Here is a 22,675-nt window from a genome sequence, read left to right as displayed (position 1 = left end):
CCAGCATAATGTCAGGGCACAACAACAGGACTTCCTTCACCAGCTCAGTGCACAATCCTACATTTTAAACAGATAAGATAAATAGTGAATATCTGAAGGAGGAGGAGCCTCAGGTCCCGTGGTGAAAGTCCCGTGGTGTCAGCTCAGATGGACAGCTGCGTCTGCCTGCTGAACTGCGTGGCGCAAGGGCGCCCTTGTGTGGATGTGTCCAGTAGTGTTTTAATCTAGTATTAACAAATTGTCATTTTAAATAGTTTAGTATAAATCATTAATAAATGCCTTTTTTTACAAAGGAAAAAAATGACCTATTTCAAACACACAATTATTTGTAAAAACCAACACACACGTTACAGTAACTTGTGTGTTGGTTTTAGTAAACCAACCAGTGAAGGAGACTCATTTTTCCCATAATGCCTTTCAGCATGTGTCTGTTAAAAGCTCAAACCTTCAGAATTTAGCGCATTCCTTTAAAAGATATGTCCTATGTGTGATATTTTCTCTCTGTAAAAATGACAGAGGTACCGTTAATATCGACAACCTGTCTGGAATTAGTTGTTTATAAGTTGTTTATGAGGGAAAACTGTGTTGCGCTTCATGTCTCGTCCACACTGACTGTCTCGTCCACACTAAATTACTTTTTTCTTTCTTCCTTTGGGGCAACAGCAGCCAGCTCGCTGCTGTCTCTCCTGCTGAGGGAGGCCTGAGCTCACAGCGTCTGACCATTGCAAAACACGCAACAGGTAAGGACTAAAATGTATGATTTTGATTTACTATAGCAGAAAACAAGTTAGCGGACTGAAAGATAGCGGAGCTAAATTTAGTGGAAGCTAAGTGACCCGCTGATGGTTTTCAAAATTATCTGAAAAGCTAATCTGCTAATTTGTTTGTTAGCAGATTAGCGGAACTGTGCCCATCACTGACTCAGTCATAATGATGTTCTTGAACAAATGACCTATAGGGTCAATTTTGGGATTGGACATTGTACTTAATTTTATTCCTGAACAAATCATATTCTGACGAGTTGGTCGGGTTTCTTAAATGGTTTTAGCAAAAAACAAAAAACAATTACCTCGTAGATTAAGGTTATATAATTTATTTGATGATTAGCTCTATCTTAACAGTAAAATAATGACAAGAAATTTTGCAAGAAGTTCTTACGGCAGTAAGCTTCTAAGAGATTCCATGAAACCCCACATAGGCATGATTAGCATCATCGATCACTGACGTCATCGCAGCATTATTCAGCTGATGATGTGAGCGACTTTGGTCAGATTTTACTTTCTGCAGGCAGATTTCCACAGCAGAGTGCATCCACTGCATCGCATAGAAATCAATCACAAACCTGGACACCAATAATAATCATAGAAATATGCATCGTTAGCTGACAGCTAGCCAAAACTGTGCAGCAATTTCTTGTGCTGATGTAACGTTGGTTTGTTGGCCTTCCTCACTGAGGTTTAATTTTTTTATGCTGAGAAAAATCTGTGGAATGAAAACTCCAGTTGGTCTTCAGGACAATTCTGTTTTATCTGTTGCCTCGGCATGGTGTCCTCCTCCCACCTCAGAGCCACCGGGCGCCAACAGCGTCCTCCTGTTGTAGTGATGGTGGCCCTTCATGATGCCAGAGTTGTTGTTCTCATTGAGGATCTGCTTTTGCTTCTGCCTGTTGAGTGACTGCACCAGGCCGAGCACCACGGCCGCCAGCGAGTACTGGCCGGTAATCTTCCGTGGCTGCAGGATAAGCGGGTTCGGCTGCACCCGGCCCAGCAGGAAGTGCGTTCGGATTTTGCCCTCTTGCTCGCTAATGCCCTTCACATAGATTTCTCCGCGATACTCGAAGGCGAAGCCACGCTCTTTCAGGATCAGGTAGGTCTCCTCTGGCACCTGGATTTTGCCACTTATGCCTGTGCTGTCCATCCGGCTGGCCAGGTTCACGGTCTTCCCCCAAATGTCATACTGGGGCTTTTTGGCACCAATCACACCTGCCACCACAGAACCATGGGCCATACCTGCCAAAGACACACAGACCATGACCCACTAACATTAGCAGACAAAACTTTGAAACAGTTTTTGGGCTGAATTTTTGTTTTTCTGATCTGATTAGTGGCTTGATCTCGATTTTTTTTTTTTTTGGTCTTTCATTCATCTAGTTTTCATACTTGATGTTTATATTTACCAAAATGCAACGTGCTATATATATACAACCCCTGGCAAAAATTATGGAATCACCGGCCTCAGAGGATGTTCATTCAGTTGTTTAATTTTGTAGAAAAAAAGCAGATCACAGACATGACACAAAACTAAAGTCATTTCAAATGGCAACTTTCTGGCTTTAAGAAACACTATAAGAAATCAAGAAAAAAAGATTGTGGCAGTCAGTAACGGTTACTTTTTTAGACCAAGCAGAGGAAAAAAATATGGAATCACTCAAATCTGAGGAAAAAATTATGGAATCACACTGTAAATTTTCATCCCCCAAATTAACACCTGCATCAAATCAGATCTGCTCATTGACATTGACCCTATGTGTCTTTTTGCAAGGAATGTTTTTGCAGTTTTTGCTCTATGGCAAGATGCATTATCATCTTGAAAATGATTTCATCATCCCCAAACATCCTTTTCAATTGTCCAAATATCAACATAACTTGTGCATTTATTGATGATGTAATGACAGCCATCTACCCAGTGCCTTTACCTGACATGCAGCCCCATATCATCAATGACTGTGGAAATTTACATGTTCTCTTCAGGCAGTCATCTTTATAAATCTCATTGGAACGGCACCAAACAAAAGTTCCAGCATCATCACCTTGCCCAATGCAGATTCGAGATTCATCACTGAATATCACTTTCATCCAGTCATCCACAGTCCACAATTGCTTTTCCTTAGCCCATTGTACCTTGTTTTTTTCTGTTAGGTGTTAATGATGCCTTTCGTTTAGCTTTTCTGTATGTAAATCCCATTTCCTTTAGGCGGTTTCTTACAGTTCGGTCACAAACGTTGACTCCAGTTTCCTCCCATTCGTTCCTCATTTGTTTTGTTGTACATTTTTCGATTTTTGAGACATATTGCTTTAAGTTTTCTGTCTTGACGCTTTGATGTCTTCCTTGGTCTACCAGTAGTTTGCCTTTAACAACCTTCCCATGTTGTTTGTATTGGTCCAGAGTTTACACACAGCTGAATGTGAACAACCAACATCTTTTTGCAAAATTGTGTGATGATTTACTCTCTTTTAAGAGTTTGATAATCCTCTCCTTTGTTTCAATTGACATCTCTCGTGTTGGAGCCATGATTCATGTCAGTCCACTTGGTGCAACAGCTCTCCAAGGTGTGTTCACTCCTTTTTAGATGCAGACTAACGCAGCAGATCTGATATGATGCAGGTGTTAGTTTTGGGGATGAAAATTTACAGGGTGATCCATAATTCTTCTTCAGAATTGAGGTGATTCCATATTTTTTCCTCTGCTGTGGTCTAAAAAGTAACACGTTACTGACTGCCACAATCTTTTTTTCTTGATTTCTTATAGTGTTTCTTATAGCCAGAAAGTTGCCATTTGAAATGACTTTAGTCATGTCTGTGATCTGCTTTTTTTCTACAAAATTAAACAACTGAATGAACATCCTCCGAGGCCAGTGATTCCATAATTTTTGGCAGGGGTTGTATTTTGCCTTGGCCTATTCACTTCCTTGTCTTTTTAACTGAAACAAGAAATTCAGATTAAATACACATGCATCTGCCTTCTGAAACAGAAATATTTATGATTTTTGCAAAGGTCTGACAGTATGATTTCTACCTAGTCTCTACTGGTGAGGGAACAGGTAATGTCATCCTGGCAAAATAGACTTGGTGAATCCTGCTTTGAAACTATGTCCTTTGAATTGAAAATTGCAGGACTTCGCATTAGTGTAGGCCAAAGTATGCAGGTAGATTTTTGGTAAAGTTCATGATGTATACCTGTTCATGTTAGTATACCTGGTCAATAAAGTATAATCTAGATATTTAGCTAAATCAGGGGGTGCAGATACACCGATCTGTGGTGAGAACAGGGAGCAGGTTGGCATGAGCCTGGAGAGGTGGAGATAAGTTCTGGAGTAAAGGGGAATCAAAGGAGCACGATGAAGAGCATGTGCCTGAATGAGAGGGACTGTGGCAGAATGGTGAGATTACAAGGGTGCAGGGTGAGATGGAGACAAATGATCTGCTGAGGTGACCCCTAATGGAAGCAGTTGAAAGAAGAGAAAGAAGCTGACCGGTGCTTAAACTCGAAACTGGCTCATCAGTACTGACAGTATACCAAGTCAATACTAAAAGTTAGTGGGTAAGTCGTGACTTCCGCTAAATTTTTTTGGTATAAAAGTGAACTTTTCAGTTAGCGGTTTAATGGCTACTGAAGCTAGCTTTTTGTTTAGCTGTGCCCACCACTATATATATGTTGTGTCACCATCCGTTTATGGGGTTTTATTGGTTTTTGTGTTATATCGATCTGCTGTGTGTCTGCCTCCTTGTTTTTGTCTGAACCTTTCCATGTACGGCTGTAGTACTTGTTCCCCTGCATGGGCGTGTCTACATATGTCTGTCATCTCGTGTGTGTGTCATAGCCGTGTCTCGTGGGGGTGTGTCCCTCTTGCCAGCGGTAGGCAGTGGTGGGCACAAATAACCAGAAAGTTAACTTCGATAACCACTAATCCACTAACTGAAAAGTCAACTTTTATAATACTAAATCAATAAATTCCTTAAAAAATTAGCAGAAGTTACAGCTAACTGCTAACTTTCAGTATTGACTGCCAGCACCTTTCAGCGCTGCAGAGGCTTCTGAGTAAAGTCAGTGCAGCACTTGTGTCTTTAAACACCCTGCAAACATCTCGCTTACCTTTCATGGTGGCAGTGTAGATAAAATGCAAGGCACTTTCACTCATGGTTTCATTTATAAACAGACTAATTCTGGACAGTTTATCAACACATTAACAGCAACTCTGTCATTTTTACAAAGTGGAAATACTGCACTTTTAAAGCAATGAAGAATAAAGAATAAAGAAGGTTTGAGGGTTAAACTGACACAAGCACCAAAGAACATTATGAGAAATCAGACTCGTCCTATCCTCCCCATCCCCCGTCAAAACGCATAGAACACTGCCATCTACTGGATGGGAATGTGAAAATCGGCCAACATGCTGAGTTACACTTTTTTTTTTTTTCACTTTTACACTTTCACAGTTACAAAATTTTGAGTTTTGCAAATACTTTTTTTTTTTTGGTTTTGTTTTTTATCTTTTACAAATGGAAAAAAATGACATATTTACGAAATACACATCTATTTGTAAAAACCAACACATAAGTTACAAATCAGAAATTTGTGTTTGTGGATCACAAAACACGTGTGTGAATCAAGGACTATTTGTAGATCATCCTCTGTGCATTTGCAGGTATCAATGAGACAAATTTAAATCCATAAATAAGTGTCTTTTCACTTATAAAAAGTAAACGTTTGCATGTACACGCTGTCTTTTAAAGCAGACACGCTGTCATAATGCATTGCAGCAATGCATTATGGGAGTTTGGGGTTTGTTTTTATTATTGTTGTAGTACATGTTATTTTAACAGTGTTGTCAGTGTTATAGATTTGTTGTCTTTTTATAGTTCAAGGACTGTACTTAGTTTGGTGAAGAGTTATTTTCTTACCATGAGTGAAAACAACGTTCTGATTTACCTCTTCTGCTCTTCTCTGGAGAAGCTGCATGTTGAAAGTAAATGACTTTTTTTTTTTTTTTCTTTCTCTCCAGGCTGCACTGGCAGCCAGTGGCCTCCTTCTGCTGAGGGCAGGCGGAGGGGCAGAGTTCTTTATGGTAGCCTGGCTACCAAAACACCTAACAGGCTAAAATTAATGTTTGGTTTACAAACATTTTTGACTATTCAGTCTTACTCGTTATGCCAGCAAAGAAATGTTAGTGGACTGAAAGTTAGTAGAATTAAATTTAGTGGAAGCTAATTAATCCGTTGACAGTTTTCAAAATTAGCTGAAAAGATAGCCTGCTAATGAAAAAAGTTAGCTGTGCTAATTAGCGGTTAGCGGGTGTTATGATGTAGTACTGTGCAGCAGTTCTGTTGTCTGTCACATATTTCGCCCCTCCGCTGTGTCGTGTCGTTATGTCCCGCCTGCTTTTCATACGGGACACGCCTCCTTCAGCGTGTCTCGGCTTTATGTCATTTGGATATTCTTAGTTCTTTGTCAGTTTTGTAGTCCAGATTTTGCTTTATGTGTTGATTTTCTTATACGTTTTCTGATTTGTTCACTGTGGTGTTTTTTTTTTTTGTCTGTGTGGAATTTATTCTAGCCAGCATTCCGGGTTGTTTATTTTCAGTTTTGGGTTTAGTCACTGTTTTCTGTTATATGCATTGTGGGTCTTTCTCAGTGTCTCTGATTATTTTATGTGGAGTGTTTTTGTTTTCTCTTCAGGCTTTCATTTTCCTTTAGGTGTTTAAGTGGTTATGTGTCTTAGTCTTTGGCTATGTTTCTCATTTAGAGATGCCTTGGTTTTGCTGCCCTCGTCTGCTGTCATTTGTTCTCACGTCTTGATTGATTATATACACCTGTGATGCTCACCCTGCTTATTTATACCACGCCCGTTTGTCTTGCCTTCAGGAGTCCATTTTCATCTGTTTGATGGTTAGAGAAGTTAGTCATCCTGGTCTGTAAGTCTTGTGATTCTTTTTCCTCTGTGGAGCTTTGTATTTTTATTTTTTTTTTTATTCCTGAGTCCTTCCCCATTTCTCCAACTCAGTTGTATGTTTTTTTTTGTTATAACTTTGGAAGTAATAAATTGCCTGGGTTTTTGCAGCCCAGTCTTGTTTTTTTTTTTTTTTTGTCCTCCCATCACAAAATGATTATAGTGGGCGATTTTAACATCCACACAGATGCTGAGAATGACAGCCTCAACACTGCATTTAATCTATTATTAGACTCTATTGGCTTTGCTCAAAAAGTAAATGAGTCCACCCACCACTTTAATCATATCTTAGATCTTGTTCTGACTTATGGTATGGAAATAGAAGACTTAACAGTATTCCCTGAAAACTCCCTTCTGTCTGATCATTTCTTAATAACATTTACATTTACTCTGATGGACTACCCAGCAGTGGGGAATAAGTTTCATTACACTAGAAGTCTTTCAGAAAGCGCTGTAACTAGGTTTAAGGATATGATTCCTTCTTTATGTTCTCTAATGCCATATACCAACACAGTGCAGAGTAGCTACCTAAACTCTGTAAGTGAGATAGAGTATCTCATCAATAGTTTTACATCTCATTGAAGACAACCTTGGATGCTGTAGCTCCTCTGAAAAGAGAGCTTTAAATCAGAAGTGCCTGACTCCATGGTATAACTCACAAACTCGCAGCTTAAAGCAGATAACCCGTAAGTTGGAGAGGAAATGGTGTCTCACTAATTTAGAAGATCTTCACTTAGCCTGGAAAAAGAGTCTGTTGCTCTATAAAAAAGCCCTCCGTAAAGCTAGGACATCTTACTACTCATCACTAATTGAAGAAAATAAGAACAACCCCAGGTTTCTTTTCAGCACTGTAGCCAGGCTGACAAAGAGTCAGAGCTTTATTGAGCCGAGTATTCCTTTAACTTTAACTAGTAATGACTTCATGACTTTCTTTGCTAATAAAATTTTAACTATTAGAGAAAAAATTACTCATAACCATCCCAAAGACGTATCGTTATCTTTGGCTGCTTTCAGTGATGCCGGTATTTGGTTAGACTCTTTTTCTCAGATAGTTCTGTCTGAGTTATTTTCATTAGTTACTTCATCCAAACCATCAACATGTCTATTAGACCCCATTCCTACCAGGCTGCTCAGGAAGCCCTACCATTATTTAATGCTTCGATCTTAAATATGATCAATCTATCTTTATTAGTTGGCTATGTACCACAGGCTTTTAAGGTGGCAGTAATTAAACCATTACTTAAAAAGCCATCACTTGATCCAGCTATCTTAGCTAATTATAGGCCAATCTCCAACCTTCCTTTTCTCTCAAAAATTCTTGAAAGGGTAGTTGTAAAACAGCTAACTGATCATCTGCAGAGGAATGGTCTATTTGAAGAGTTTCAGTCAGGTTTTAGAATTCATCATAGTACAGAAACAGCATTAGTGAAGGTTACAAATGATCTTCTTATGGCCTCAGACATTGGACTCATCTCTGTGCTTGTTCTGTTAGACCTCAGTGCTGCTTTTGATACTGTTGACCATAAAATTTTATTACAGAGATTAGAGCATGCCATAGGTATTAAAGGCACTGCGCTGCGGTGGTTTGAATCATATTTATCTAATAGATTACAATTTGTTCATGTAAATGGGGAATCTTCTTCACAGACTAAGGTTAATTATGGAGTTCCACAAGGTTCTGTGCTAGGACCAATTTATTCACTTTATACATGCTTCCCTTAGGCAGTATTATTAGACGGCATTGCTTAAATTTTCATTGTTACGCAGATGATACCCAGCTTTATCTATCCATGAAGCCAGAGGACACACACCAATTAGCTAAACTGCAGGATTGTCTTACAGACATAAAGACATGGATGACCTCTAATTTCCTGCTTTTAAACTCAGATAAAACTGAAGTTATTGTAGTTGGCCCCACAAATCTTAGAAACATGGTGTCTAACCAGATCCTTACTCTGGATGGCATTACCCTGACCTCTAGTAATACTGTGAGAAATCTTGGAGTCATTTTGATCAGGATATGTCATTCAAAGCGCATATTAAACAAATATGTAGGACTGCTTTTTTGCATTTACGCAATATCTCTAAAATTAGAAAGGTCTTGTCTCAGAGGGATACTGAAAAACTAATTCATGCATTTATTTCCTCTAGGCTGGACTATTGTAATTCATTATTATCAGGTTGTCCTAAAAGTTCCCTGAAAAGCCTTCAGTTAATTCAAAATGCTGCAGCTAGAGTACTGACAGGGACTAGAAGGAGAGAGTATATCTCACCCATATTGGCCTCTCTTCATTGGCTTCCTGTTAATTCTAGAATAGAATTTAAAATTCTTCTTCTTACTTATAAGGTTTTGAATAATCAGGTCCCATCTTATCTTAGGGACCTCATAGTACCATATCACCCCAATAGAGCACTTCGCTCTCAGACTGCAGGCTTACTTGTAGTTCCTAGGGTTTGTAAGAGTTGAATGGGAGGCAGAGCCTTCAGCTTTCAGGCTCCTCTCCTGTGGAACCAGCTCCCAATTCAGATCAGGGAGACAGACACCCTCTCTACTTTAAGATTAGGCTTAAAACTTTCCTTTTTGCTAAAGCTTATAGTTAGGGCTGGATCAGGTGACCCTGAACCATCCCTTAGTTATGCTGCTATAGACTTAGACTGCTGGGGGGTTCCCATGATGCACTGAGTGTTTCTTTCTCTTTTTGCTCTGTATGCACCACTCTGCATTTAATCATTAGTGATTGATCTCTGCTCCCCTCCACAGCATGTCTTTTTCCTGGTTCTCTCCCTCAGCCCCAACCAGTCTCAGCAGAAGACTGCCCCTCCCTGAGCCTGGTTCTGCTGGAGGTTTCTTCCTGTTAAAAGGGAGTTTTTCCTTCCCACTGTCGCCAAGTGCTTGCTCACAGGGGGTCGTTTTGACCATTGGGGTTTTTACGTAATTATTGTATGGCCTTGCCTTACAATATAAAGCGCCTTGGGGCAACTGTTTGTTGTGATTTGGCGCTATATAAATAAAATTGATTGATTGATTGATTGATAAGACGTGTTCTGTCTAGGGTGGACTGCTGGGATACCCTGCTGGAAATGAGGGTTCGGCCAATAGTCGAACCTCTGTTTGAAGAGGAACAATGCAGGTTCTGTCCTGGTTGTGGAACAACCAACCAGCTCTTTACTCTCACAAGGATCCTGGAGGGTGCCTGGGAGTATGCCCACCCAGTCTACATGTGTTTTGTGGACTTGGAGAGGGTGTATGATCGGGTACCCCGGAGATACTGTGGGAGGTGCTGTGGGAGTATGGAGTGAGGGGTCCCTTCTCAGGGCCATCCAATCTCTGTACTTGCAAAGCGAGAGCTCTGTTCGGGGGCTCCGCAGTAAGTCGGACTCATTTCTGGTGGGTGTTGGCCCACAGACCTGCTCCAAAGACCTACAACATGATCCTGCTGCAGATAGTGTCTCTGTGCATCATTCAACTATACAGCGCACTTTGCACAAAGAGATGCTGTATGATGCTGTAATGCAGAGGAAGCCTTTTCTGCGTACACACCACAAACAGAGTCACTTGAGGTATGCTAAAGGACATTTGGACAAGCCAGCTTCATTTTGGAATATGGTGCTGTAGACTGATGATAGTAAAATTGAGTTATTTGGACATAACAAGGGGCAGTATGCATAGCTGAAAAAGAACACAGCATTCCAAGAAAAGCATTTACTACCTATAGTAAAACTTGGAGGTGTTTCCATCATGCTGTGCGGCTGTGTGGCCAGTGCAGGTACTGGGAATCTTGTTAAAGTTGAGGGTCACACGGATTGTAATCAATACCAGCAGATTCTTGAGAACAATGTTCATGAATCAGTGACAAAGTTGACGTTGTGACAGGGCTGGATCTTTCAACAAGACAACGACCCTAAACACTGCTCAAAATCTACTAAGGCATTCATGCAGAGGAACAAGTACAATGTTCTGGAATGACCATCTCAGTCCTCAGACCTGAATATTATTGAAAATCTGTGGTGTGATTTTAAGCAGGCTGTCCATGCTCGGAAACCAACAAACCTGAAGTGTTTTGTAAAGAAGAATGGTCCAAAATACCTTTAAACAGAATCCACACTCTTATTGGAAGCTATAGGAAGCATTTAGAGGCTGTTATTTATGCAAAAGGAGGATCTACTAAATATTGATGTATTTTTTCTGTTGGGGTGCCCAAATTTATGCACCTGCCTAATTCTGTTTAAAGAATTATAGCACATTTTCTGGAAATCCCATCAACTTCATTTCACTTCTCAAATATCACTGTGTTTGTCTGCTATGTGATATATTTAACTGAAATTGCTGATCTATCTATCTATCTATCTATCTATCTATCTATCTATCTATCTATCTATCTATCTATCTATCTATCTATCTATCTATCTATATATATATATATATATATATATATATATATATATATATATATGTGTGGTGCTCTTACCGATTCTTAGCTCAAAGTTGTTGAAAGAGTGTTTGTTGATCTCCTGGATGCTCTCGTTGAGGGCAATTGCAAAATCAGCCAACGCACACAGGTGACCCCATTTATCTTCACACTGCTGTGGACAAAAATGACAATAAAATCAACCACATGATCCTGATAAACCATCACTCCACACCACAAAAACTCTACTCAGGAATATCCATCCATCCATTTTCTAAACCCACTTACTCCAATTAAGGGTCACAGGGGGGCTGGAGCCTATCCCAGCAATCACAGGGCGTGAAGTGGGGTTCACCCTGGACAGGATGCCAATCTGTTGCAGGGCCACATATAGACAAACAAATACATTCGCACCCACCGGCACATCTACGGACATTTTAAAGTTTACAATCCACCGAACCTCCATGTTTTTAGATGTGGGAGGGAACCGGAGCACTCGGAGGGAACCCACACAGACATGGGGAGAACATGCACACTCCTCACAGCAAGGACACAGGTGGGAATCGATCCCATGACCTTGTTGCTGTGAGGGAACACGGTCATGGGATCGGGAGGTGATTGGGGACTACTTAGCCACTGTGCTGCCACAAAGAGTTGCCACATGTAGAAAAATTATAAATATGAGAAAATAATTTGGTGAATGCAGGAAGTTCTCTTAAGTCACTCATCCAAATCATTAAGTCCACAGTAGGAGTGAATTTGTTTTGGTCCCACCTGCTTTTCCGGTGACAGACCAGAGACAGCCATGTATGTGCTACCAATGGTCTTGATCTTCTCTATGTCCTGGAATCGGTCTTCACCCAGCAGCTGTGATCAGACAAATGACAGAAAGCATCACCAGGTAGATCCAGGCCCCGTGATGATTGACCTGAATTCACCTTCTAACAATAATGGAGGTGTCCCTAAGGGCCCCTTCACACATAGTACAAATAAGTACAAATCTGGGCGAATCACGGCTGAACAGCTCGTATGAGCAAACCACAAAAATATCCAGCTAGCGGGCAGGCGTGCACAAACCCGCTGCGATGGTATTGTGCACGCAATGCTGTCGTGCGAGCAGGAACACAGTGCGAGCAGCTGGGTGGTGCTCCACATCGCACCGCTAATCTGGAGAAAAAAAACAAAAAACAGCTGAATAATTAGTGAATATCACTGGGTTGATATAAATAATACATAAAAGGGGATACAATACAGAACCCCTAGGTTAAATAACCCTGGTTAAAATAAAAAAATAAATGCCACTCACGGGATTCAAACCCGTAAGCTCTGATTACCAGATGGAAACTTTACCACTGCGCTACAATCACTGTCTTTTAACAGGAGATTGAAATGGCTAAAATCAACAACCAGATAAATTCTTTTGTGTTGGGGATGCTCCTTTTATACCCAATCATGATACCCACCTGTTTCCAATGAACCTGTTCACCTGTGGAATGTTCCAAACAGGTGTTCTTTGAGCATTCATCAACTTTCCCAGTCTTTTGTTGCCCCTGTCCCAGCTTTCTTGAAATGTATTGCAGGCATCCATTTCAAAATGAGCAAATATTTGCACAAAAACAAAGTTTATCAGTTTGAACATTAAATATCTTGTCTTTGTGGTGTATTCAATTGAATATAGGTTTAAGAGGATTTGCAAATCATTGTATTCTGTTTTTATTTACATTTTACACAACATCCCAACTTCATTGGAATTGGGGTTGAAAAAAACAGAAAAAAGTGCTGTGATAACTGAGCAAACAGCATTTGTTACAGTGTATTTCTGCTAATACGTGACTGAAAGTGGCATATTGTTGTACTGTTGGCTTGTCCTGCAGCACACCGCTCACACCCCTCATGGCCCGTCACGCGCTTCCTGTCAGACAGATGTGTCATTCAGATTGCCTGCTGTGTGTCTACATGAACTGACGGTCCATTTGTCCAGCCCTTCCCAAAAGCGATATATGTTTTTAATGTATTTCCACGTGATGACAGCAAGCACACACACACACACACGCGTGTCCGTCAAAACACAGGACATCTTCTGCAGCTGTGACATCCAGGACCAGAGATGTCTCAGCAGCTGTTGGCAGCCAGCCATGCCTCCTGTCCTGGCAGCGCACACACCAAGGTGTCACTCTGTGATCAGATGAGAGGTGCCTCACCTGCGGGGAGCGTGAACCATATGCACACATGTTGGTGGGGTGGGGAGCGTGCAAAAGACACGCACACATGTGTTGTGGGGGGAGCCGACACTCTGGCACGCCACAAGTGCAACTTCACAGTCGTGGGGGCACTTAGACAAATTTCACATCCAGCTCGAAAGTGATCATCTGCTGACTATTTTTGTGGTAATAGTGCGAATGGCCATACATTTTCTAAGTGCCAAGCAAACGATGTAGATGTTCGTGTGTGTCACCTGGAATTTGGCCGACACCTGCCGTGAGAGGGATCGAATGGGCTCTCACAGCGCACACTCTGTCTTTCAGGTGCTGGTGTGCGTAAATAGTTGTAGCAGCAGGTGTACAAGGTGTTGGAAGCAGCTACGATTTTACACATATTGCATACGATTCCTGCTTCATGCGCATTCCATGCACAATTCGACCGCATTCATACTATGTGTGAAGGGGCCCTAATATTTTGCACATACACAGTTTCATCTCTGGACTTTTGACATGTGAGGGGATAACCTGCAGACCTGATCATGCCTGTGGTTTGGGCCTTTGAATTATTGGGTCTGATGTGTTGGTGGAGGTTTGGATCAAACTCGACGATGGTGGTGGACAAAAACGAAAAGTGGATGGACGCCCTTCAAACTCTGCAGTCTCACCTCATCAAAGTCGGCAATAATTTCATTGAGAAGCCTCAAGCATTCAACGCCTTGGTTGTTCATCTCAGTCTGTGAGTAGAAGTCAGCGAAACCCGGGATGGAGGCGAACATCACGCCAACCGCATCATAGGACTGCGAGTACAACTCCTAAGGGGACAGACACACAAACGGGAAACACAACAAAGTTCCATAAAAACCCATGACTTTATGGAAAATAAACCAAATAAATGCTAATGAGTGTCTGAAGTGCATAGTCTGAAGTGGACAGTCTAAAACGCAGAGTCTGAAGTGCGTAGTCTGAAGTGGACAGTCTAAAACGCAGAGTCTGAAGTGTGTAGTCTGAAGTGGACAGTCTAAAGCGCAGGGTCTGAAGTGTCTAGTCTGAAGTGGACAGTCTAAAGCGCAGGGTCTAAAGTGTGTAGTCTAAAGTGGACAGTCTAAAGCGCAGGGTCTGAAGTGCGTAGTCTAAAGTGGACAGTCTAAAGCGCAGAGTCTAAAGTGCGTAGTCTGAAGTGGACAGTCTAAAACGCAGAGTCTGAAGTGCATAGTCTGAAGTGGACAGTCTAAAGCGCAGGGTCTGAGGTGCGTAGTCTGAAGTGAGCAGACTGAATGGTCTAAAATACATGGTCTAAAATCCATGGTCTAAAGTACAGCACAGTAAAGCACATGGTCTAACCTGTACAGTCTAAAGTGCAAGATTTAAAATGCATGGTCTGAAGTACATGGTGTAAAGCACGCTCTAACATGTAAATGCATGGTATAAAGGGCACAGTGTAAAGTGCAGAAACTAAAGGCTAGTTACACATTGTGGGTGTTAAGCATGAAAATTATTACAGTTGGAAACAAGCAATGACACTTTTGCTGCACCATGCTGCACCAGATGGAAGCTCCCCACCCAACTGATTGACTGGTTTCAGATTTCAGACAGAGGTTGTGATTTAATAACAGAACAAAAAAACATTCAAATGATTTGAACCAGTTGAAGACCCCTAATCCTGGACTGTCGTAAACCAGAGAATAGAGCATTACAGTAGTCCAATCTAGAAGAGACAAATGCATGAATCAAAGTCTCAGCATCAGTCATAGACAGGATGGGAGGAATCTTCGCTATATTTCGCAAATGGAAGAAAGCAGTCCTCGTAATGTCTCTAATATGGAGGTCAAAAGACAACATAGGATAAAAAATTACCCCAAGATTCCTCACTTTATCCGTATGATGTATAACACACGAACCTAAGCTAAGCGCTAGCTGATCAAATTTATGCGGATACCTCGCTGGACCAAGAACCATCACTTCAGTCTTATCAGAATTTAAAAGTAGGAAGTTACTAGACATCCAACTTTTCACTGATGCAAGGCAATCTTCCAAAGATTTTATGTGAATGAGATTACCAGCAGTTATCGGCATGTACAATTGGGTGTCATCAGCATAGCAATGAAAGGCCATCCCAAAACGCTGCAGTATATTCCCAAGGGGTGCTACATAAGGGGAAAAAAGCAGAGGGCCTAAAACAGATCCCTGCAGAACCCCAAACTTCATATCGCTAAGATCAGAAGAAGTGCCATTGCACAACACACAGTAAGAACGACTAGACAAGTATGACGTCAACCATGCAAGGGCAGTTCCCATAATCCCAAATTGATTTTCGAGTCTGTTGAGTAAAATATGATGATCCACAGTATCAAACGCAGCACTAAGATCCAACAACACCAAGACTGTAGTGGTATCCGAGTCCATTGCTCGCAAAAGGTCATTCACAACTTTAGTATGTGCTGTCTCTCTGGAGTGATATTTTCTAAAAGCAGACTGCAATGGCTCAAAAAGATTATTCTCAGTGAGGTAGTCCACGAGCTGTCACGAAACCACTTTTTCCAGGATTTTAGAACAAAATGATAGATTTGATATCGGTCTATAATTTTTCAATACACTAGGGTCGAGACTGGATTTCTTCAGCAATGGCTTAATCACTGCAGACTTAAAACATTTAGGAACAGATCCAGAAGTTAATGAGAGATTTATAATTTCCAGCACAGTTGGCCCAAGAATGGGCCACAGGTCCTTAAACAGTTTTGTTGGTATGGGATCAAATAAGCAGGTTGTGCTTTTTGTAGACATCACAAGCTTCGTCAGTGCGCCTAGTGAGATACCATCAAAATCTATAAATCTGGGTAACACCTCAGTGGGACCATCCACCTCCATAGCAGTATGCGGTGGTTGGACCAAGGCTTGGTGAGATATGCTCAACCTAAGATCCTCAATTTTCTTCTCAAAATAGTCCAAGAAGTCCTGTGCTGAAAAGGGAGAGTGAATAACAGGTGGCCGTCCATTAATGAGAAAAGCTACAGTTTCAAACAAAAACTTTGAGTTATGCTTGTTTTATTGATCAAATCAAAATAATAGGCCCACTTTGTAGCCAGGAGTGCCTGCTTATAATCTAAAATAGCATCACGCCATGCAAGGTGGAACACCTCTAATTTGGAACAACGCCATTTCCGTTCCATACCTCTAGCCTTCTGTCTAAGGTCACGCAAGTAACCATTGAACCAAGGCGACTGCGCCTTGGGAAGGTATGGCCTTAAAAGTGGAGGTGCAGCCTTATCCAGTGTAGCCTTGAGCGCTGAATTCAAGCCATCTGCAAGACTATCCACTGATTGAACATTCTCCAACCCTGAAGTCAAAATTTCAGAAAGTCTAGCTTTGAGTTCAGTCATAGTTGAGGAATTAATGCGTCGCCGGAGAAGTAGACAAGGCGTTCGCACCACTAAACGCGGCAACGTAAATGTAAACCTAATAAATGAGTAGTCAGAGACCATGAGGCAAGAGGCAAAATGTTGATGTTCATGACAGCACGGCCACGTGCAGAACCAAATCAAGGGTATTTCCACTAATGTGCGTCAAATCCTGAATGCATTGCTGTAATCCTAACGCATCCACAAGTTCCATAAATGATTTGCAAAGGGGATCAGAGGGCTTATTTATGTGAATGTTAAAGTCATCAATAATCAAAATGTTGTCCGCACTAGCTGACAGGCTAGAGATGAACGCACCAAATTCATCTAAGAATTCAGAATATGGGCCAGGGGGCCTATAAACAGTGACAAAATAACATGAGTGATTTCCATACTTCTGACCCTGACAGTACGTAGCATCACAGGCAGAGCGGAGAGTCAGATGCTCAAACGAATTATATTTATGACCCCCAACAGTCAATAAGGTAAACCCAGATTTATGAATAAAAGCAACACCCCCACCTTGCTTCACACCACGAGACACATGACTAAATGTATACGCTGGTGGGCAGGCCTCATTCAAAGGAAGAACAGCTGTGGGTTTGAGCCAGGTTTCACATAACCCAACCATGTCCAAGTGATGATCCATAATTAGATTGTTAATCAACAGAGATTTCGAGGACAGTGATCTGATGTTAATGAGACCCAAAATGAAGACTTCCATGGGGCTGACAGACTGACATCTTTGAATAAGCCTGAGTAGCTTCAAATCCACTCCACGTTTATCCAGCGCAAGGAGAGTGTCAGAAACTGTTGTCATCACATCAGGACTACAAGTCCCAGAAGCTGCAGCGCTCTGATGACATGAGCGCCGACCGCCGATACGCTCAGCTGACCAGATAACCGGTGTCCCGTTGAGATGAGGTGAATGTCGCGATGAGGTGCGTCGCGATACTGTGCATGCGCAAGCATGCGCACATCACTCTACCCTGGATTTGAAGACGTTACCCGTCGAGTTGAGGTGCCTCGCGCAACTGCACATAGAGAGATGATGTAACTCGCTCGACGTGCAACTGCGCATGCGCATTTTGTTTTTGTTTTTTCCATTAAAGTTTTTTTTATTAATTGTATTCAGTGTATTTATAGTCTAGTAAGTAAAACATTTTCTGTATTTTACGTTAGGAGCACAAATGTATGTATATGTATATTTTGCCAGTCGAAATAAGCTAACACCAGGTTAAAAATACTTATAGTTTTATAGTGAGTAGATTTTATACATTACTACGTTCGGATGAACAATTTATATATTTACTTGCCCATCAAAATGAGCGAACTTCGTCAAGTAATTTTTTCAGTGCACACATATGCAGTTACGCGAGGAACCTCACCTCGACGACGCACCTCATCTCGACAGAACACTGGCACAGACGACCCAGTCCGATGGAATACAAACTTTCTCCGGGAGCCTCTGTGGATGCAACGAGATCGGCGGAGCAAACCAAGCTCTCTGATGGCAAGAATGTCCCAAAGGACACTGTTGTTGTTCAGGCTCCGTAGCTCAGCTGCAGAGTAGTTTAGGATCGCACTACCCGAGGGAGTGAAGTGCCACGTCATGCAGTGCAAAAAAGGCACTAAACACTGACGCACCAAGAACCACATCAAGTACATACACAAAGAGAAAAAAAATTACACTCAAGTGTTGATATTTTAAAAAATCCTGAACAATTAAAGTCAATGATAAGTGCGCGAGGGAAGGACAAACAACAGCTGACTATTTCAGCCTTCAGCCGCAGCCATATTGTTGTGACGTCATCGGGAGAACAGGACCTGCTGATTCAAGCCCAAATCAATTGCAAACACAACAGAGGTCGAGCTGTTTTGTGACTAATTTTTTTTTAGTGTGGAGCTTTTTTTAGATCAGTCTGAAGGTGATTCTGAATCAGCTGTGTGGGATACAGCCTTATGGTTTTGAGTCTTATTTAAACCACAAGAACAGAATAGAAACTTTATTGTCATTGTACATACATACAACAAAACTTGTCCTGTGCATTTAACCCATCTTAATTACTGTTAGACACAATACAACCACTAGGAGCAGTGGGCAGCCACAGTCCGGCGCCCGGGGACCAACTCCAGATGTAGATGCTGCCTTGGTCAGGGGCAGAGAAAGGAGCAGACCCTAAATAAACATCTTTTTGATTGTGGGAGGAAACTGGACTGCCCGGAGGAAACCCACGCAGACATGGAGAGAACACGCAAACTCCACACAGAAAGGCCAGGAATCGATCCCACGACCTTCTTGCTGTGAGGCACCAGTGCTAACCACTAAGCACACTGTGCTGCCAATAAAAAGCACAATGAGGGAGACTAAACCATGAAGGAAAACCTTCCATAATCGACTGATACAAAAAAAAGGTTTGTTTTGCTATCTGTGACATCAGAAAAAAAGTGATGAGGAAGTGTGGATTTTTTTATCTTTTTTTTTTCTTAGAAACAGGTACATACATTTCAAATCTGAAAAATGACACATTCCACCTATTCCAGCTATTTTTAAAATAAATCTTGTTTCCTTCTTGAATACAGTTAGTGTACTGTACATTAGTAGTGTAACATGTTATTATTAAAGATTAAAACCATTCACACACGGAGTAAATATAAAGTCTTAACTTTCAGTGAGATCATCTTCACAGACTGATGAAAATGTTAATGTATCCACATAAAGCCTGAGTTTGGAAAAGGACGCCTGAAAGTAATTTAATTTGTTGTCCTGGCCAAAGAAAAGTCCCCCAGTGGGCAGTTTGCACCAGGTGTAATATGTTGATGGCGCCAGGTGTAATATGTTGATGGCATGTGCGTCTGAGGGTGCTGGTTCAAGTTTGCTGTGAGCAGAGTCTCCTCTTTCTCCACCGGGCAGAGGATTTCGCGCGTCGGCACTGAGCCGCTCATGGTGTGCAACAAAAAAAACACCTCCATGTTGGAAACCATTCAGAAGATTCAGACGGCTTTCGATGGCTTTTCAGTCGAGTGAGTATCCGAGAAATTGTATAACAGCTGGACATGCCACAACATGTCCTGTGAGACTTCCAACACGGAGGTGTTGTTTTTGTTGCGCGCCATGAGCGGCTCCGTGCCGACGCGTGAACTCCTCCGCACGTCTTTCATTACAAAATCTCCTGTAACAGTGGAATGTGCCGCAAAAGTGCTATGTCCAGCTCTCTTGCCATTTCTGTGGTAGTCACATGATGTCCCGGATCAACACAGCGTTCAGTTTGGAAATGATCTGGTCGTTCCAGCCTGTCGATGGCCGCTCAGTGCGCCGCGCGCCCTCCGCCGCTGTGGGCCGTCTTTAAAAAGGTTTTAACACTCCTTAATCCGTGTGACGCTGACAGAATCTTCACCGAAATCCATCTGAATCTTTCTAATGGTTTCCAACTGGCTGTCTCTAACAGTTTCTGAAAAAAATTTCATGGAGCAAAGCGGCAGTCTCTCAGCCATTTCCCTGACAATAAAAATCCGACGAGGGGGCTGGACCAGTGCTCACTCAAAGCCTGCCCACAGGCGAATGACGCAACCGACAGGCGTGAAAAAACTCACGCATGCGCACGAAGGTTCAAGCTTGGCTCATGCAATCACACGTGATTCAAATCCATATAGTTTTTGAAAAAAATAAAAAGGTCTGTTACTTTATGGACAGACCTCGTATATGTGTGTGGTAGCAAGCTGCTACCACATATGTAGTAAGTAAAGTGTGATGCTTCCTACCTGACCTGAGTACCACATGAACTGTGAAAATAAGGGCGCCAGTGAGCGGGTCGTAATCTAATATATAAGGCTCACCGTGTGTGTGTGTGTGTGTTTGCGCATGTATATTTTCAACCTAAGGACCCCAGTGACCTCCCCCTTGGTGCCCCCGGTCACCATAGCAAGTTTGGTGCTGATTGTTTAATTACTGTGGCTGTACATAGTAAACACACACACACACACACACACACACACACACACACACACACACACACACACACACACACACACACACACACACACACACACACACATGGTCAGCACGGTCAAGGTATATTTGGGAGGAGGAAAACAAAATATGAAAACTCATCAATTTTCATTGAAAACATTTCATTAGTTTTTAGTTGTTCTGACTACAAGCCCACCATCAAACAAACAAACAAACAAACCAAGGCCTTGTTACTGGTTGTCAAATTTGCACCAAACTTAAGTTTGTGTGTGTATGTATGTGTGTATGTATGTGTGCATGTGTGTGTGCGTGTTGTTCATCACGTGTGGAATTTTTAAAGTGGTTTCAGCAGGAAAAGCTGTGATTACAGGACATGGCCTCTGCCACCAGAGGGCACTGATTGTTTGTAACACTGAACATCATTGGGTCACTCACTAATAACAAATTATTTCATCAGCTCATTTTGGAAACAGCCTTCAGTGTTTCAAAGCACAGATAAGAAAAAGTTCACATTGTATTTGAAAGGCTGAGATGCAAAATCCCATTAAGAAAAATGCCGTTTGAAATGTTGATTTAAAGGAAAACACAGAAGAAAATGCACAGATTTCGATTAATAAAATGAAAAAAGGTATGTTGAAATTTCTTTCACATTTTGCACACTGATAGTTGTCTAAGCAGCCAAGTGCATTTTGGCCTCAACTAAAAAGTTATGATTATTAAGATGTTTTGCATCTGAACCCATTTCATTATAATTCAGGAGAATTATATATATATATATATATATATATATATATATATATATATATACACACACACACACACACACACACACACACACACACAGGTTTTGGGAGCATAAGCACACCCTGTTGGTCAACAGCTGAGCACCACGCCAGGAAAGAGCTGGGAGACTCTACTTTAATACAAGAAAACACATCAATTCTAAGATATGTGCCTTCCGGCAAACTGGAGCTGAAGTTTCACATAGTCTTTTTAAGACAATCCGGTGATACAAGAGACAAAAGTTGCACTGTAAAGAGATGCTCCAGTCACAGAAACCTGTAACTCCATCAAAGTTGTTATGGGTGTCTTGGTGGCTTCCCTCACTAGTCTCCTTCTTGCACAGTCAATTGTAGATTTCATACGTGTGCCATTTTATGACACTACAGGTCTCCCACAGAGTCCAACCCAGCTGTGTTGAATCCATGTGATTTCTTCGTTAATGTTAATAATTTGTTTTTGAGTCTGGGCTGCGCCACAGACAAAGGCGCTGATATGAACATGATCACATGATTTTACCTTGATCATCTTCTGAAGGCACTGAAGGACCTTATATGAGCCAGACACCAGCCTGCTGCCCAGAAGTGGAGATGCAGAAAAGTGACTGGTTTCAATCCAGCCTATGTGTCCTTCAGCAAGGTGCTGTTCAGGCTGGCTCCAGATTAACGGCTCCAGAAAGTGTCTGCAAATGAAAAATGTGGACCTGGATGACCCTGGATGTGTCAGCGGATTAATTCCAGGCTGGTGAGTGGCTCTTTGGGCTGCAGGAGGCTGTTATTAACGGCTGGCGCAGTTTCTAAATCAGCCAACAATAAACAGCCTGATTAATAATGTAACGAGCGATTAGAGCCTGGCCTATCCTAATGGATGCATTTTTAATTGTGTCCTTTTTAATTAGGAACAGGCAGCGGAGCAGAATCAAATCAGCCGTCCTCTCCTGACATTCATCATTCACAGGTCGCTCGCCTTTTGTTCCGACGGAAAACTGCAGGAGTCGATAATAAAAGAGGCAAAGGAGCCAAAAGGAGGACGGACGAAGACAGTGTGGCAATTTGACTCCTGACCCGGCGAAAATTATTATGTCGCTTAACGAGAAGAATGCATGGCTTTCTTGTTCAAATGTTTAATTAGATAAAAAAAAAAAAAAAAAAAAAAAGTGGTCTTAATCAAGATGAAAATAGTGTGTTGCTCGT

The 22,675-nt window shown here is 41.7% G+C and overlaps 1 protein-coding gene and 1 long non-coding RNA gene across 2 annotated transcripts in view; one reads left to right on the top strand and one right to left on the bottom strand.

The window, feature by feature from the left end:
* Window positions 1-1,085: 1,085 nt before the first annotated feature.
* Window positions 1,086-22,675, bottom strand: part of adcy8 (adenylate cyclase 8 (brain)) — a 304,694-nt gene continuing 283,104 nt past the window's right edge. The window contains 4 exon segments of the mRNA XM_034182725.1: window positions 1,086-2,009; window positions 11,197-11,311; window positions 11,911-12,003; window positions 14,003-14,149. Of these exon segments, the coding sequence (XP_034038616.1) occupies window positions 1,510-2,009; window positions 11,197-11,311; window positions 11,911-12,003; window positions 14,003-14,149 (855 nt within the window). The 3' untranslated portion in view covers window positions 1,086-1,509.
* Window positions 6,768-21,829, top strand: LOC117521431. Its single transcript, XR_004563939.1, has 3 exons — window positions 6,768-6,780; window positions 20,656-20,658; window positions 21,752-21,829. It is a non-coding gene; the product is annotated as an uncharacterized LOC117521431 (long non-coding RNA).

This window comes from Thalassophryne amazonica, chromosome 12 (genome assembly GCF_902500255.1).
Source record: "Thalassophryne amazonica chromosome 12, fThaAma1.1, whole genome shotgun sequence".
NCBI lineage: Eukaryota > Metazoa > Chordata > Actinopteri > Batrachoidiformes > Batrachoididae > Thalassophryne > Thalassophryne amazonica.
Note: the sequence above shows the minus strand (reverse complement) of the source record. Positions and strands in the feature narration are given on the sequence as shown.